Source organism: Onychostruthus taczanowskii, unplaced genomic scaffold (assembly GCF_017590055.1).
Source record: "Onychostruthus taczanowskii isolate IOZ18803 unplaced genomic scaffold, ASM1759005v1 scaffold65, whole genome shotgun sequence".
Lineage (NCBI taxonomy): Eukaryota > Metazoa > Chordata > Aves > Passeriformes > Passeridae > Onychostruthus > Onychostruthus taczanowskii.
In genome coordinates this window covers 3,497,976-3,514,615 of record NW_024504233.1, presented here as the reverse complement: position 1 = coordinate 3,514,615, position 16,640 = coordinate 3,497,976, and the positions used below count along the sequence as shown (strand labels likewise).

The 16,640-nt window shown below is 38.2% G+C and overlaps 1 protein-coding gene across 2 annotated transcripts in view; it reads left to right on the top strand.

Moving 5' to 3' along the window:
• The window catches only part of CDC73 (cell division cycle 73), a 102,443-nt gene extending 88,481 nt beyond the window's left edge, over positions 1–13,962 (top strand). Inside the window, exons 14-17 of one of the 2 annotated variants that reach the window (XM_041420643.1) lie at positions 5,851–6,012; positions 7,787–7,887; positions 10,965–11,106; positions 11,939–13,962. In XM_041420643.1, coding sequence (XP_041276577.1) covers positions 5,851–6,012; positions 7,787–7,887; positions 10,965–11,106; positions 11,939–11,975 — 442 coding nt within the window. In that variant the 3' untranslated portion in view covers positions 11,976–13,962. The other variant, XM_041420644.1, reaches the window with a different exon arrangement.
• The last annotated feature ends 2,678 nt before the right edge of the window (positions 13,963–16,640 follow it).

Below are 16,640 nucleotides of genomic sequence, written 5' to 3'. Positions count from 1 at the left end.
GAGTTTTCAGCAGACAGCTTGCCAAGGCCTATCCCAAGAGGATGCTCGTATTTAGAGTGTTAGGAACATGATCCAGAACAAGCTGAAAGGAAGTTAACGGTTCAAGGGATGACACTGAATACTTAGCCTGTGTGAAAGGGAAAGGGGAGAAGCAAGGTGTGTTAATGAATCAGAAGTGCAATAGCAGAATTCAGAAGAGTAAAATATTAATTTATCCATGACAGGTCTAGCACTCTTCTGGAAAATACGCCACCTGGCCTGTATGTGTTTGCATTCAGATTTATGGAAGTACTTTGTTCAGGAATGGCTTCAGGGTTTGTTTTTACTGTTAAGGTATGCAGAATGTAGAGCTAGCCTTGATGTAGAGTGTGATTGATAGATATGTGATGGTTTTCCAAGGGAAGAAGACTTAGCTAATTTCTGCCTCCAAGTCAGCACCTTCTTTAGCTCATTCCCCACTTGCAGCTAAATTTGACAGAAGAGCAGAGATTTGAGAGACTCCTTTCATTGCCACAAGTTGTGGGATAAAGAATTATTAGAAAAGGTCTTTTCCAGGTAGAAAAGACACACTTAAATCAATCTTCGTTCCCGTACCCTTACTGAGGAAGATGCAGGTAGATTTGCATTTCTTGTGTTTCTGGAGATAGTCAGCCTGCTTGTATTTGCCATCAGAGGGGATTGGTGATACAGCAGAAGGAGGAGAGATTTTTGGAGCTGGAAGGGTAAAAGCCATTGTAGGGGAGACTGAAGAAATGTAGCAGAAGCCTGGGAGGATGATGCCCCATGGTGCCTGGGATATGGATGTCCCTGAGGCAACACAGTCTGTGAAGTGTGTGATCATAAAGAATGAGAATTTGGGTTTCATAAATCAACTTCTGTGATTCTGTCCATTTAAATGTTTCTTAAAACAAAATAAGGAAAAAAATCAGCTGAAATTAAAGATAAAGAGAGATCAAAACTTACAATCATAGGTGTGAATCGGTGTTTTAGGATGCTTTTTGTCTACAATCCTGGATATTAAATTTTTTTTTTAACTGGGCTGCAATGCATTGTCACTTTCGATATAAGAAAAAATATTTGTGGTATAATTGCCTGATATTTTAGGTAGTGGTTATAAAATAAATAGGAGATTGTTCATCCAGTTCTGTGGTAGGACTTAGATTGAATTGCCAAGAACTGAGAGAAACTTAGTAATTATAGCAAGATTTTTACTATGCCTTTTTATAGCTCTGTAGTATATTAGCTTTTCATGCCAAATTTGGCTGACATTTGTACGATGCTTAGCATCTTACTTTATCACTTATATTAGGCTCTGTTTTAAGGTAGAGAATGTGGAAAGCAGGAAAACTATTATGTGTGGAAGGAAATACATATGACAAAGCCAAGGCATGGCACTAGTTTAAGATTTCATTTTTAAGATACCTGATTTCTCTATTCAATATATTTGTTGAAACTTGGATTTTCAAGGGAGATATTTCTGTGTGTGATTGTAATATATACAATTCACCTAAATAATATGCAAATATTCTTGCTAATTTTTTTTGAAAGGTTACTTTTCTAAGGAGCCAAGTACTACATAAAGTGAAGAGCTTCTAAAATAGTAAAAAGATAAAATTTAATTTAAAATCAGAACTGCAATACATTCTGGTATGTTGTGATGCTTCTTTAAAATATTTTATATAATACATTTTATTCTTATTCACTATCTGAGTGCAACACTGGATATCACAATTACTATGCAAAATTGTGGCTCAGTGTTTGAGAATACCTGAAGTGAGGTTTTTTAGAGACAAGGATTCTGCTTTACATGGAGCCAAAATGAAGCAGGCATTCCATCAGGCAGATGAGAATGATTAAATGGTGATGATGTATTTTTATTATGATGGTGCTCTTGCTTGTGATACATTTAACCATATGTGGCCAGGCAAGTCACTGGAGATTTATCCAGCTTTGATACCGAGTGAAGTATCTGGGACACATTCAGGCATGATGTGGTGTAAAAAAGCTTTGTTCTCATGCAACGGTAGGTGTCTAAAGCTTTGGATACTGTAATTTACCAGAAATACTGAGAGGGTGGTCGGATTAATTCTCCAGTTCTGAACACAATCCAGTGTGTATTGCCATGATCTCAGTTGCTGGTGAGTTGCCTTATTCTCCCTTCAGGCATTTTTCAGTGTGCCCGAGCTGGGGGTCAGAAAGTGCTGATCTGACCTCAGGGAAGGTGTTTTAAAGGCACTGCTGCCGGTGGATGTGGATGCCAGTTCAGTGGATGGTGTCCTACCAGTTACCTCCCTCAATCCCGTGCTGTTCACTTGCTTGCCTGTTACCTTAGAGAAGGGACCTGCTGCCTTAACAAAGTGAGAGTGCACCATTTTTCATGTGGATAATGATTTTGGCAATTAACAGCAAGGGCTAATAATTTCATACCCCTACTAGGGGCACAAAAGTGCATTCTAATAAGATATGGATTTTTTTTTTTTAATAAGGAATAGTAATCTGGAGAAGCAGCAAGAAACTGTAAGCTCCTGCACACTCAGGTTTCAGAATGCATTTCTGATGTTTAAAAAGCTGTCAAGTACAAATGTGTAGTTAAGCCACTGGCTATAGTATTTTATATTAATATTATAAACAATCTCCAAGAGAAAAGGGGATTTTTGGTGTTTAATACTCAGGTTTCTTACACTTGTGTTTTATGTCTGGGTAGTGATGACATAGGGCATAAATATATTTATAATCATGCAGTAATTGCTATTGATTCTCAGTTCTTGAGCACGTGAGTTTTACTGTGCTTACTGAGTCGATGATTTCCGGAAATGCAGGCATAGATTCCATAAACTTTCTGTAAGCTGTCCTTTATTCCTGTACTCTGTGTTTTTGTCTGGATGTAAGTGCTTGCTTCAATGCTTGCTTTGTGACAGTTGTCTTCTCTGCTGTGCCATTTGAATCTGCTCATTGATAGTTTGTCCTTAACAAGGTATCTTTGTGTTGTGTCCTAGAGAATTGCACTCAAAAATTCAGATTTTTTTCCAGGAAATAAAACTGAAGCCATTGTCTACAAGGGACATAACTGAGGCACAAGTGAATGGTGCCTCAATGGCTGTGACACAGTTTCTAGCTGAAATGGGCAGAAGCTGCCAAAAAACTGGTGTTGAAATGAATTCTTAAACACAGAAACATTTAAAGCGGAGAATGTGGGAAGACTCAAGAGTGGTGAGGTTGTTACTCTGTAGCACAGCAATATTGCCTCTGCTCTCATGTGGCAGGGCTGCTTTGCTTTCCTGTTTCCATTTAAAATGTGTTTGCTTCTTCACATTTACAAATTAAATTTAAAATGTGACCTTTTAGATCCCTGTTCAGATGAATACTTGATTATTGCTGTAATGTGGGTAGGGCTGTTTGGTTTTTATTTACATATTCCAAGAGTTTCTTCTTGTTTAATGTAGGGGATGGAGAATAACAAACTTCTCCTCAAGCTGCCCAGCATTTCAGGTGACCCTGGCTTTTCCTGTAAAAAAAGCTGGATAAAAGGTGTTTAAGGGCTTGTTTCTCTAATTTTTTTTTTTAAATTTATCTTCATTCTTTTCAGCCCAGATTCCTTTGGCTCTAATGGGTGATGAGAAGAAGAAACTCGTTAGTAGTTTTCTTAAAAGCTGAAGGACCACCAAGCAAATCCTGATTTTAGGTTACAGAGTTTCCCATCAGTTACTGTTGGTAAAGCAAAGCCTGTGATCCACTGGCAGGAAAGGCCATTAGGAGTGCTCATGATAAAGGCACCTCATTCTGGAGTTTTTAAATTAGCAAATTGATGAGAAATACTTAAATTCTGGTGCCATACTGGGAGGCTTTTTCCAGTGCAGAGCTCAGTTGAATGCCTCTGTGTAGTGTGCAATTGTATGTGTCAGTCTGTTGTGATGGATAAAATGTATGTAAATGTTAACTGTTTGCTAATTACTTCAGTTATTAGATAAATTATTATTTGAGTTCCTAAAAAATATATTCTAGGTGGCCAGTATGTACTTTTCTCCCAGTGTTCTGTACAGCTTTTTTGTCTATTTCCTTTAGAATGATGGTGTTTCACCTGTACTAGACAGACAAACATAATTTAATTTATAGCTGCTCATTTAACACCTGTGATGCCTTTTCTGTTTGCAGTATGTGCAGCTCTAGTCAGCTTTAATGCACCATTCATAGTTATTAGCAGGTGTTGGGCTTTTTTAATTTCCTAGTGCAGTTGTATCAATTGAATGCATTTGGACACGCATTTCAGAAATTGCTTGTGACTGTTTCTGAAACACTGTTAAATCATGAGAAGTAAGAGGGGATATCATCTCTTAATTTACAAGTAAAACAGTTCTGCTTGGAGGTTTCCTGACAATTTTCACCTGCTGGCTTAAAACATGTTTGTTTCCCTCCCCCTCAATGCCATTTTCTTACTGAACTGAACAGGTAGTGAAAACTAGTGTTTTAAAGTTGACTGAATAATGAACTTTTCTTCATATTCAATCTTGCATTCTTTTTTCCTGTTTATCAAACAATAGGAAGTGCAGTCTGCCTGTTAAAGCACATTCAAATTTAGTTTTTAGTATTCAAATAAAAATAAATTGAAGAGAACAAATAGAAATGCTGCAAACAACTTAAGCAAAAAATGTAGTAAACTGCTCAAAAGCACCATGTGCACTGTAATGAAGAGAAATGTTACCAGCTATGTACTGTGCTTTTAAAATGTACCACAAATCCTCCTGCTAACTACTGCAGTTAAGGGAACCAGAGTTTTATTTTCATCAGAAGCTTTGGCAATGAAATGTCAGCAGCAGACAGGGTTGAAGTGCAGCTGGGTGGTTCTGAATAGAATATTAGAACACAGGCCTGAACTCTATTCCTGTGCTGGCCTGGAAGGTGCTGCTGGTCACATCAGCTTCCCTTTCCATGACACACTTCCAGTTCTGTGAAAGGCATGACTCTGGTAACTTTCTTTTCTCTATCTCAAAATCCACTGAGGTTTATCAATAAAAAGGCCCACACTGCTCTCTCATTTATGATGCCAGTTTTGAGACCTGTTCTGGCTATTTTATTATTCCCATAAAGAAGAGGGCCTTGAAATGCAATTGCAGTTGTTTTTTAAGGTGAGAGGGTTGAAAGATTAAGGATCTGTAATTATTTGGAGGAAGGAAAGCTGTGTCACATCTTAGCATTTATTTTTGTCATATGGAGGTAATATATGACATGAGGGCCACATTATCTGGATTTTACAAGCACTTATTCCATCACAGAATCTATTAAGAAAGAAACCCCAAAAACTGTAGTATCATGCATCATGGTAACCAGATGCATAATTATAATGTAAAATCACCATCCTCTAAAAAAATAAAACCTCACTCAAACCACTTTTGACCAAAAAAATCTCAGCTTTCTTGAGAAAATTCTAATTGGCAATAATTCTGATGGGTCCAAGAGCTCTTAAAATTTGCTCCTGGAAGCAATTGGTTTAATGCCCAGGTTACCCTTGGTCACTAAAAAGAAGAGTTGTGGTCAGTTTGCAGGTTGTGGTCTGGCTCCTCATCTGCAAATGTCTTGTGTAAGGCCCCAAATGTCTAAGAATGGGTCAAGCTGTATTTTTGAGGCACAGAGGACCTTTTAGCGTGACTGTTTTTATCATGAGGCCTTCTGAAATAATATTCTTACATTTTTTGATGTTCTGAATGAGTGGTGGTGGAGACTAGGGATCGTGAGAACGAGGTGGCTTCAGTGGCTGCTGTCACTAATGCCAAGCTCTGATAAAGCTGTTACTTTTCCTGCTGCTTCCATCAAGTAAATTGCCCTTGTCTACTGAGGGGTTTGTTATTCCCTAAGGTTTGTACCATCAGATGAGAAGAAGAAGCAGGGCTGTCAACGAGAGAATGAGACTCTAATACAGAGGAGGAAGGACCAGATGCAGCCGGGGGGAACCACAGTCAGCGTCACTGTCCCTTACCGGGTCGTGGATCAACCTCTGAAACTCATGCCACAGGACTGGTAAGAACATTTCTCCTTTAAAACATTTCTTACCCCAGACAATGCAGAATTTGGAAGCAATAAAATGCTCTGAAATCTACTGAAAAATGAAGTCTTCATTTTATTAACTGTAAAAGAGTCTTCAGCTGAAAATAAGATGAAACTAAATTAATCTAAAAGATCTTTAAAACTTGCAACACTTCATATTTTAATAGTGTGAGCAGCACATTTAATATTATTTGGTTTGCCAGAAATGTTCCAGAAATTCCAATAGAAATGTTCATATTATTGTTCTGGTTTGTGGTGGTGTAACGTGCAAGTCACTGAACCATGACATGCAAGAAAACTCCTCTTCTCCTGTCTGCTTTCTGAGGGAGAGTCTGTTGGGAAGATGCTTTTGCAGGCCATCAGCAACTGAAATGCCATATTTTTTAATAATTGTAGAAAGAAAATACATCAGACAGTAAAGACTGAACTGTGATTCCAGTATTGGAACTATTGGAATTTTACTTCTGAAGGACGAGCCCTAGTTACAGAAAGGGAATTGTAGATAGTTTTTACTTTTATGAAAAAGCTGGAAATGGATTATTTGCTCTGTAGTCCATTTTACAAGGCTATAAAAAATAGCTCTCTTTGAATGGAAAAACTCTGGAGAAGTTTTTATTGTTGTTTGACATCTTTTTGTTATTTGATGACATGCATTATGCAGCATTTTTACTTCTTCCTGACAAGTGAGAAGATGTGGGACGTGGACAATGACATATTTGGTGGTTTTGTCATTTCCAAATTTGATTTTAATGGAGAAGAATACTTTTAAAGATTCTGTTCCTAAATCAATTATTCAAGTATTTAGGACTCGAACTAATCAGAAATCAGTGGATTTATAGTTCTGAATGTTAAATAGCACTTAAAATATTTAATGATCAAATCTTTAGGGACCATCTAAACTACTTTGTAAAGTACTTCTGACCAAAGACGTGAAGTGGTGTATGGTTTTTTAATCTTGGTTTTGCCCAAGGAAGCCATTCTAAAACCTGCAAAAAAAAACCCCAAAAACAACAAAACCCAGACCACAAAACTTCACCTTGATTATTCTTTTTCATTTGGGATTTAGTGGATTTAAGGATAGATTAAATTTGGGGATTAGATTAAAGAGGTAATTACTTGTTGTGGTAGGTAAGAACTGTGGTTGGATGATGTAACTGTTCAAGAGAAAGATAGACCATTTGTGGGGAGGTCATTTATTCTCAAAGGTGGGGTTTTTAAAATTTTACTAATACAAAAGCTTAATCACAAATTTATTTTCTTAGACCACAGGTAATGGTTGTGTACTCTTAAAATAGCTGAAATTTCACTTTGCAGAAATTTAGCATCTGTTGGTTCTCACTAATTTTCAGCCTGGAAGTCAGCAGTGTTGAGAATAAAGGCTTTTAAATCTGCGCATCTCAGTTTCAAGTGCCGTTTGCAGAAGATTATCTCTGAAAATGTTGGAGCATTTTTCAAAAGCAAGTTAATGATGACCACAAATAAACACTGCCTTCTAAAAATTGTAACCTGAGAAACTGAGCTACCTTCTGCAAAGGGGCAGGGCTGAAAGCCCAGAGGAATCACAGCAATGATTTTTTTTTCTTTACAAGAGGAAAAGCAATTGTGCTGGAGGTGTAGTTGTTAAATGTTCTCTCCTGCTCTATAAAAGGAGCAGCTGTGCTAAGGCACATGGCCTGTTTAGGACAGCAGGTGACTGGCATGTCCCAGGCCATGCCCATGTCCATGCCCATCCCTCTGTGTGTTCCAGGGACCGCGTGGTGGCCGTGTTTGTCCAGGGCCCTGCCTGGCAGTTCAAGGGCTGGCCTTGGCTCCTGCCGGATGGATCTCCTGTTGATATCTTTGCAAAAAGTAAGGGATTTATTTTGTTCCTTGGTTTGGGGTTTGTTGTTGTGTTTGGGGTTTCCTGTAGGGTGTTTATGCTCATGACAGAGTGCTGCCAAAGTGCTGTTGGGTGGAGGTGTCTGAGCAGGTTTTGGGCTTTGGGCTCCTCACGATGGCAAATATTCCCATGCCCTTTGTGATTGTTCTGCTCTGATCTGTGCAAGCTCATGGAAATCTTCTCAGAGCTGTCAGCTGCAAGAGTCACAAATAGCTGGTGTACAAATGTGCTTTCCAATCTTCTAAAAAGAGGGTGAGCAGACAATGTGTATTCCTACAATTCATAGCTAACAGGTTTACAGGCTGGCTGCACATTCTAGTGCTATTTTGAAGAGAGCATTAATCACCCAGTGCACCACTAAGAAAGCGTTGAAAATATGATCTGGTGTCTGACAAAAACCTCAGAGTTTTAAAAAGTTGAAGTTTCCAGTCAGTTAGATGTTAGCAGTGTATAGATCTGAACAGGTTTTTTGAGTCCCCACAATTGTGATGCTTTGAGGCGCTGCTCTGGCACAGTTCACCCCTCTGACAGAGAGGTGGGCCGTAGTATCTAAGGAGTCTGTCAGCTTCTCTTCTGTGTTTCTTCAGTTTGGAGTTGCTTTAGAAAACAGACCTTCTGGTGGTGTCCTGTGGCTTCAGATATAGACATAACCAACACATACACACACACACCCTCACACACAAACCTCAAAAACCAGGCAACAGACCCAAACCCACCTTAGTTCAGTTCTGGCATCTTGCAGTCAATGTGATGAGGAGAGGTTTGATCAGGTTTTGTGTGTGCCCCTCTTTTCCAGATGTAGAATTTGGAAAGAAAATGCTACTTTGGTGACCAGCAAGGAAAAAACTCAATGATGGGGACAGAAAGCTAAGGATGGGCCTGTGAACAAGAGACTAGAATGAGTCAGTTAAAGAGGGATTGAGAATGAGCAGGGAAAGAGAGAAAGAGCCTGAAAGTAATTGTGAAAGTAAAACTATGCCACAGGAGAGATTTTAACAAAAGAGACTAATGAAAGAAGGTAACAGCACTTCAAAATAAAGATACTGAGAAAATGCAAAAAGCAAAGCCAAGAAAAATGCAGTGAAATACTGAAGGTCTAGCTAGCAGTTACATGCTGCTTCCTGTTAATTTTATCATTTTTATGTACGTATGCATGGCGGCCTGTAGGAATTGTTCTGACTTGCTTTGACATTCCTGGTCTCAACATGCCAAAAGATCACAATCACAGCCTGCACAGTTCAGGCTGAAGGTGTACAAATTCTTACATTTTTCAAGTGAAAGAGGGATATCTGGTCTTAATTCATACATTGAAATGGATCTTCAATTTAGAAATGCATTCCGTTTCCTCAAAGCATGGTATTTTTAAAACATTTTCCTGATAAAGTTTATTTCCAGAGCTTTCCCTAATGACTTTACTCATCCCTAAAATGAAAACAGGTAAATGAAGGGAGCACAGACAGTGTCAGTCCAGTTTTATGTATCTATTTTTATTGAAGCTATTGTTTTGCCATGTTTACAGTGTTCAGTAGTCTTCACAAATGTGGTTTCTGGGATTTGCAACTGTCCATTGTTTCATCTGCAATTTGCATTTCTCCTCTGTCTCTGGGTCTGTTGTGGTTACCAAGTGTTGAAGGCTGTCACTTGGAAAACAAGCAGGTAGCTTACCAGAAAGAACTGCTCAATAAAAGGTGTACTGGGCCAGAGCCTGCCAAACTGATTTTATTGGAGCAATTGCTTTGTCTCAGAACATTTCATTAGCTGAGTCTCTAAAACTGTGCTCCTTTGCTTTCCTTGTGCATGGTGTCCTGTTTCATGTTCATGCACCAAACCAGCCTAATTTCACATTTATAAGTGAATTTTTGTGATGAAGTTTTGAATGCTGTCAGTTTCATGAACAAATATTTCATTTTGACTACCATTTTAAAGGTGTTCCTCCCAGAGCACATCAGGGAGCTTTAATAGTGATTTGTTTCAGGTTCAGAAGTGGATCCTCTTGTGCTTAATAACATTAAATTTGAATGCAGAGGCTCTGTTAGGTGTTGATGGAGTTTTCTGTAAATGCATGGCCCTGGTATATCTTCATTTGTTTTTTCTGAAGTTATATGAATACGTGCAACAATGTATAGTGGAGATAATGTGTATGTATTCTTAATCACAAAGCCTGGAAATTTATCTCTCAGAGATACAAGTCAGATGATAATTTCTTTAGTTTGTCAACAAAAAAAATTGCTAATTTCACATACCAACCTTCTAGGAAGTTCCCAAATGGATCTGGAAAAGAGAACCGATTTTGTGGAAGGCAAAATTAAGAGTGTGGTCTCCGAAGAAGATACAAGCACGACATTAAAAATAACTAGTTTCCACAAGACTGATGGCTTGTTTTACTGTTCCAATACCACTAAAATCATCAGATTGGGTTAAGGAATTGTGCAAGGCTTAAATGTGTTGGTTTTAATGCTCACTGTGTAAATGCTTAGGCTTTACCTAATTCACATGTGACAATACTTCCCAAGAGAAAAATAACAGTTAATATTTTACCATTTTTTAACTGAGTACTAGATCAGGGGAAATTGGCAGTTACTAAATTTCTCAGAATGCTTTATGCAGCATTTGGGGGTTACACTGGCATTCTACTATCAATCTTCTACAGATTATTTTAGGAGACCTACTCATAGGTCTCAGAAATACCTTTTTGATTATTATTTTTAATTCTTTGACAGCTCAGAGATTTTTCAGGAAGAACTTCTTTGTTTCTCAAAGAGAATGTACTTGAATTGGCAGTGTGTTTCTGCTGTTCCCTTGGAATCTGTGCATCTAAAAGCAGGGGCTGCCCTTTCCCTTCACCCTGGAATAGCCTGGGAGCCATTGACCTCTGTATTTAACTGTGCCCTTTAGTGAGTAGTTGACTTCTTTGGATTATGGGTTTGTTAATTTTACTCTCAGGCTTCATTCTGAAAAAGGAAGAGTGGGGTGGGAATTTTCTTTGACCAATAAAGAAACACTAAAGTCTTCATGTTTGTACCAAATGCTCTCCTGTTTGCTGCAGTTAAAGCTTTTCATCTCAAATACGATGAAGTGCGCCTGGATCCCAACGTACAGAAATGGGATGTAACAGTGTTAGAGCTCAGCTACCACAAAAGACACTTGGACAGGCCGGTATTCCTACGCTTCTGGGAAACTTTGGACAGGTATGGCTCCTGCTGCAAGTCCTTGATGTTCGTGCTTGTATGGTTTTGGTGGGAATTAAAAGTTCGGGCAACCAGGGAATTGTTTACAACTTGGCTATCTGAACAGTGATTTAGCTTGGAAATAATGCTTGTTTTGATTTTCCCTGATGATACAGTTAATAAAATGTAGTGGTATATATGTTTACAGACTGTAAGTAATAATCTCCAAAGTGTGGATTTAAAGGAGGGGTAGTTACCATTAGTCATGGATTAGTCCCAAGATTCCCCAATTTCTAACTCTGATTCTCTGGGTCAGAACCCTCCTGAAGGGGAGGTTCACTGCAATACCTTGTTCATGTTGTAGAGAAGAAACTTTTTTATCATGAAGCGGTTGAAGAAATATTGAGGGAGGGGAGAAGCCCATGCGTTTCATGAATGTTTAATTTTTCATGTTGATTCACAGTGAAATGCTTGAATGATTGAGTGAAAAAGAAAAATCCTATGGGAATTGTCAAAATTATTCCAATCATCAAACTTTCCATGGCTTTCTATTTAAAAGTCTCAGGTGAACAATATATCTGGACTCCCAGATGAACTAGTTGTCTTTACAATAGTCTTTCAATGTTAGAGGTCATGCAATGCCTTGGAAAGCTGAGTTTTCTTCGAGGCAAGGCTGTAGCCAGCTGTTATTTACTGGGACAAATCCTGCACACAACACATTGCATCTCTCTGGCAACTTTCTCATTCCCTAAGAATTCTCTTTTAACAATGCCTGGGCGTTTTATTCCTGCAAGTAAAATTCCTGTGAATGCCACAAGGGTAGTAATGCTGTCTTCTGTTAATTTTTTTTCAGGTATATGGTAAAGCACAAATCTCACTTGAGATTCTAAATCCTTCAGCTGCCATTTATTTCCTGAAGTATGGATTGAAAAAAATGGAAGGGGCTCCAGTTTGGAGACCAGAGCTCGCACTATATATGTCAAGAACTTTACAAATGAGGAAGGGTCACAGTTTAAACTTTTTATAAAATCTTATTTGGATGATTCATGCCATGGCAGGTTGATACCTGTTATTCAGAAGCAAAGGGGTTTTGCTTAAAACTATTTTTTTAATGTTGTTAGCCTTCTAGTCTGCAATCCAAATTGTATATTTTGATAGCAGCAGTTTCTTCTCTGTTTTGTTAAATTAGCCACATTTTTAAAGAATGTGTTTTGTTCCCGAGTAGGTGATAGCTGGATCTCCACGGCGGGTTCCCCACGTGTGTGTGCGTGTGTGCGTGTGCGCACGGGCGTGTGTAAATAAATGTGTGCCTGTGTCTGCAGATATAGTGTACAAAAAAGTTACAGACACACTGAGGCACACGTAGGTGTTCCCAGGCTTTCTGAACCACTTAGCTTCTGAGCTTAGTTTGGGGTTTCTTTGCTTACTGTTTCACTTACTGAAAATATTTTGTTGTGAATGATATTACATTTTAGTCAATAGGACTTGCAAACTGAGCAAAGTGAAAGTTGTTTTCGATAAATCAAAATGTCAACCTGTATATGTATATTCTGTCAGTCTTTGTTGAAAAAGGGAAGATCAAAAATCTATTAACTCTTTTTTTGGATTTGTAATGTCCCAGTTTACTAAATCTTGAAAATTTATTATAGGCATACCTTCAAGTCATGGTAACTCTAAATTGCCATTCTCCACGCGCGTCTCTTTCTTTAAACTGAAAGTATGCATGTGTACATTCCCATCTAGCAAATACCTTTGCATATGAGTCTAAATGTTACCTAGATTAAATGATGAATAGAGGAGGAGACAGTTGGATTCTTTTTTTTTCCTGGAACAGCCACCACAAGGAATGAATAATTTTAACTTCTTTGCATTTATACCTCTAATACTATTTTCTTGTGACAAAAGTAGCCCAGACTCTCAACAGGAGTTGTAATTTTCTGAGCTGAGTGGCTAATATGGCCTCCCAAGAGTCCTGCGTTGGAATGGAAAATCAGCCTTCTCAAATTACCAAAGAACAGATTTGCTTCATCTACAGTGTGAGGCCAGAGGATCCTGGTATTTGTACCAATTTACAGCATCTCTGAATCTATGGAATAACGTTAAGTTGATGTTGCATACCAGTGAATGTAGAGAATGATCAAATACTGTAACACCTGCATGATTTTTTTTCTGGGATAGAAAATACATGTTTATATTCCTGTTCTTGAAATTCCAAACCATGTTTTTTTAATATACTTTACATTTAAGGTTTGACAAAAATAAAATGTTCTACCTATTCTGTTTTGGTTTTTATTTGATGTTAACTTCATTTTTAATAGAACCCCAAGTCACATATCCATAACAGGTTTTTAAAACTATGTCTTAAGTTTATGAGGACTGTGAGGTCTGACTTTTAATTGTATATTTCCATCCCTGCTATATTGAGACTGTATTTTCAAATGGTCTTAATGGAACTGTAAAATCTCAAACCACCAAAGCAACCCTCCGTGAATCCCAAGATGAGAAGCAGCTGACCCTGGATTTTGGAATGGATTCAGTGTGGTGACTGGGAAGACTGGGCACTGCAGAACCTCTGGGAAGTCTGTTTGTGTGGGCAGTTGGGCAGTACCCTGTTACCATGTTTTCCTTGTACTCAAGCTTATTAGAAATGTGTCCATGCCATACTAGAGCTGGCTGAAACACTGAGTGCTTGGTTTTACCTGTACTGTACAGAGCAAAGCTGTAATGGCTTCTTCCAGCATTGTAGCTGCTACCACGTGGTAGCAATTTATAGCACATTTCTTCTTTAAACAGTGAGATATCATGTATGCCTTCTTCAACTTGAGCATTTCCAAATAGAAATGTCATTTTTTCAGACTTAATAAGTACATCATGGCCTGTGCTGTTTTAAAGAGACGTCTAGGCAGTCAGCTTGAAAAGTAAATTTTGAACAAGTGTGTGCTTCACATGCAGTGTGATATGCAGACCACAGAGTGGGTTTGCAATAGGCAAGGGACAGTTATCTTTTCTGTATCCTGTACTTCACTTGTGTTCTCAATGCAGGTATAATTCCACATCCAGTATTGTATCTAGGAGATGGTTTGATTTAGATGGAGATTTATGTACTTATTGGCAGTTGAAACTCCTCTGAAACTACTGACGTTACGTGGCCATGGAGTGGGCAGAAGAGCAATATCCATGAAATCTGTGTGACCTGTGTTTGTTTTTATGGGTTGAGGACAGACCTTTAACATCTTAAAATTTTGTACTGGCAAGCAGTTTGTGACCCAAATTATACAATATGTATTTGTGAAGGAGCTGGCACCTGATTGTGCATATTTTTGTCAGTCATAAAAGTAGTGATGTTTATAAAATGAGCCATTTTGCAATCAGATTCCTGCTGACATTATTGGAAGTTTAATTAGGTTGTCAGAATAGCATTCCTGCTGCCTTCATAAATAACTGCACATAGATTATGAAACTACTTGGACTTAAAAATTTAGCCTTACAGCAGCATTTTGCAACACAGCTGGAATTTTAGACATTTATGTTATGCTTAATTTGTCTGCACGTTAATGTAGAGCAATAAAGAAAACTGATACTAAGAAGTGAGGAAGCTGGAGGAGCAGACATCTGTTTTACTGAGCTGCTTTCTTTTTGCTGAGCAAATTCAACACACTACTTAGAGGTGTATAAAGTGTGTAAATTGTATTCAATTAAAATGTCCAGCTACAGCTGAGCTACTTCCCTGACTGCAGTTTATTGAACAATAGAATGACACGAGCGTGAGAATCAGATATCAAATTGGCTGTTCCTGTTCTACACTTTTAATGTCATAACTCTTCACTGTTTCAGGAGGATGAGATGAGTGAGATGAAGCATGATAAGTCCAGAACTGGTTTGAAGTCTGTGATTGGGCTCACATGCTGTCAGCAGGTGATTATTGCTTTTAGTAGCAGGGTTAGTGGGGCCAGTAGTTGTACCTGAAGTAATGATTTTATATTAAAAACTAAAATACCTATGATTTATACTATTTGAGCTTTTGAATATACTTTTCACTTGAGCTTTTTGAAGGTTAGTCTGAACAAAGCAAACCAAAGGGGAGTTTTTTGTAAGATAAAGTAGGGCAACTGCAGGGACTTGCATACCTGAAGAAATTGCAGATCAGCATCCTCAGCTGAGTAGTCTCAGCTATTTAGCTATTACCTGGAAGTTTTTGTAGGAAGATGGTTTTACAAATAGGTACTAAAGTCAGTGCTTGAACTAGACAATTTATGGAATTGTTCTGCAATGCTGTAAACCTTTTTATTTCTGAATTCAGAAGAAAATGTAGATAGCAAATTGTGTGCTAAGTTGCCCTTCATCATAAGTTAAACTATTATGTTATATTTGACAGCAAATTTGGAACAGCAAATTTGTTTTTGGCTTTCATTTGCTGTGCAGTTGGTGTATAAATATTGCCAGTCTCTACAGGGACGTGCAAAAGTAAGTTTTGTTAGTACAGCCTTTATTCTTTTGCTGGTGAAATATGCACTTTGTTGCTAATTCTTGCAAACACTGTACCAGAAAAGAAAAAAAAGCTGATCAAAATTAATGGCTTAGAGGTTTTAAAATTTAATGTCATGAATGCATTTTAATTCAAAAGCCATAACTAATGCCAAGTACTTTATTAGAGCAATGTGTTCATGAAAAATTAAAATCCCTGCCTGAAGAAAATGCTGGCCAAGTAGGTTACAGTTCAGCTAATGTGTGGAAAAATCTACCACGAACTGGAATCTCCAAATGTCGTATCCTGAGTTGCTCACTTGTAATGAATGGATTTTTGTGAGAGGTGGCAGTTCTGCTTACTTTGCTAGCAGTTGCATACTTCAGTCACACTTGTGTAGTTTTCTGTCCTAGGTTTGGGTTTGCATTGAGACTGCACACCACAAGGGTTCTGAGGCAGGGACAGAACACAGATCACTGAGGAGGGAGTTGTTGGAGTGGAGCTGAGGCACTTGGCAAGGATAACGACGGTGTCTGAATGGGACTGTGATCCAGGGGTAACATCTGATGGTGCTTGTGGATCCTTCCAACTCAGCACATGCTGTGATTGCTCAGCTGTCATTGACTTCTCTCTGGATCATTCCTTTCAGTGGTGATGCTATCACACAGGGCAGGTTTGAGGATGAGATTTAATCCAGCACAACCTGTTGGTGGGTAGTACACAGTGGCAGGCCATGCATCCAGACTTTTACTGTGCTCGATTTTCTTTAAACATGAATTTTATAATTTTAAAAATAAGAATGCAAATGCAAAGAACAATCTCAAATGTTTCAAAGTTTATTGCAGATACTAGTTCTCTTGTAAAAATGAAAGATATGAGGTGGTACAGAAAATCTGTAAGAAAAATAACTTAGTGTCTGTTTTTTATTTCCATCTGTAAATTCTTTTGGTGTATTTCAAATGCAGAAAAACTGTTTACTTGCTTCACAAGGTTCCTGCATGTATCAGTGGAAACTGTCAGAGGTAAATCTTCAGCTGCAGTTCCTTGAAAGTTTATAGATTTTATGAGTGTGTGGGTTATAAGTTCTGGC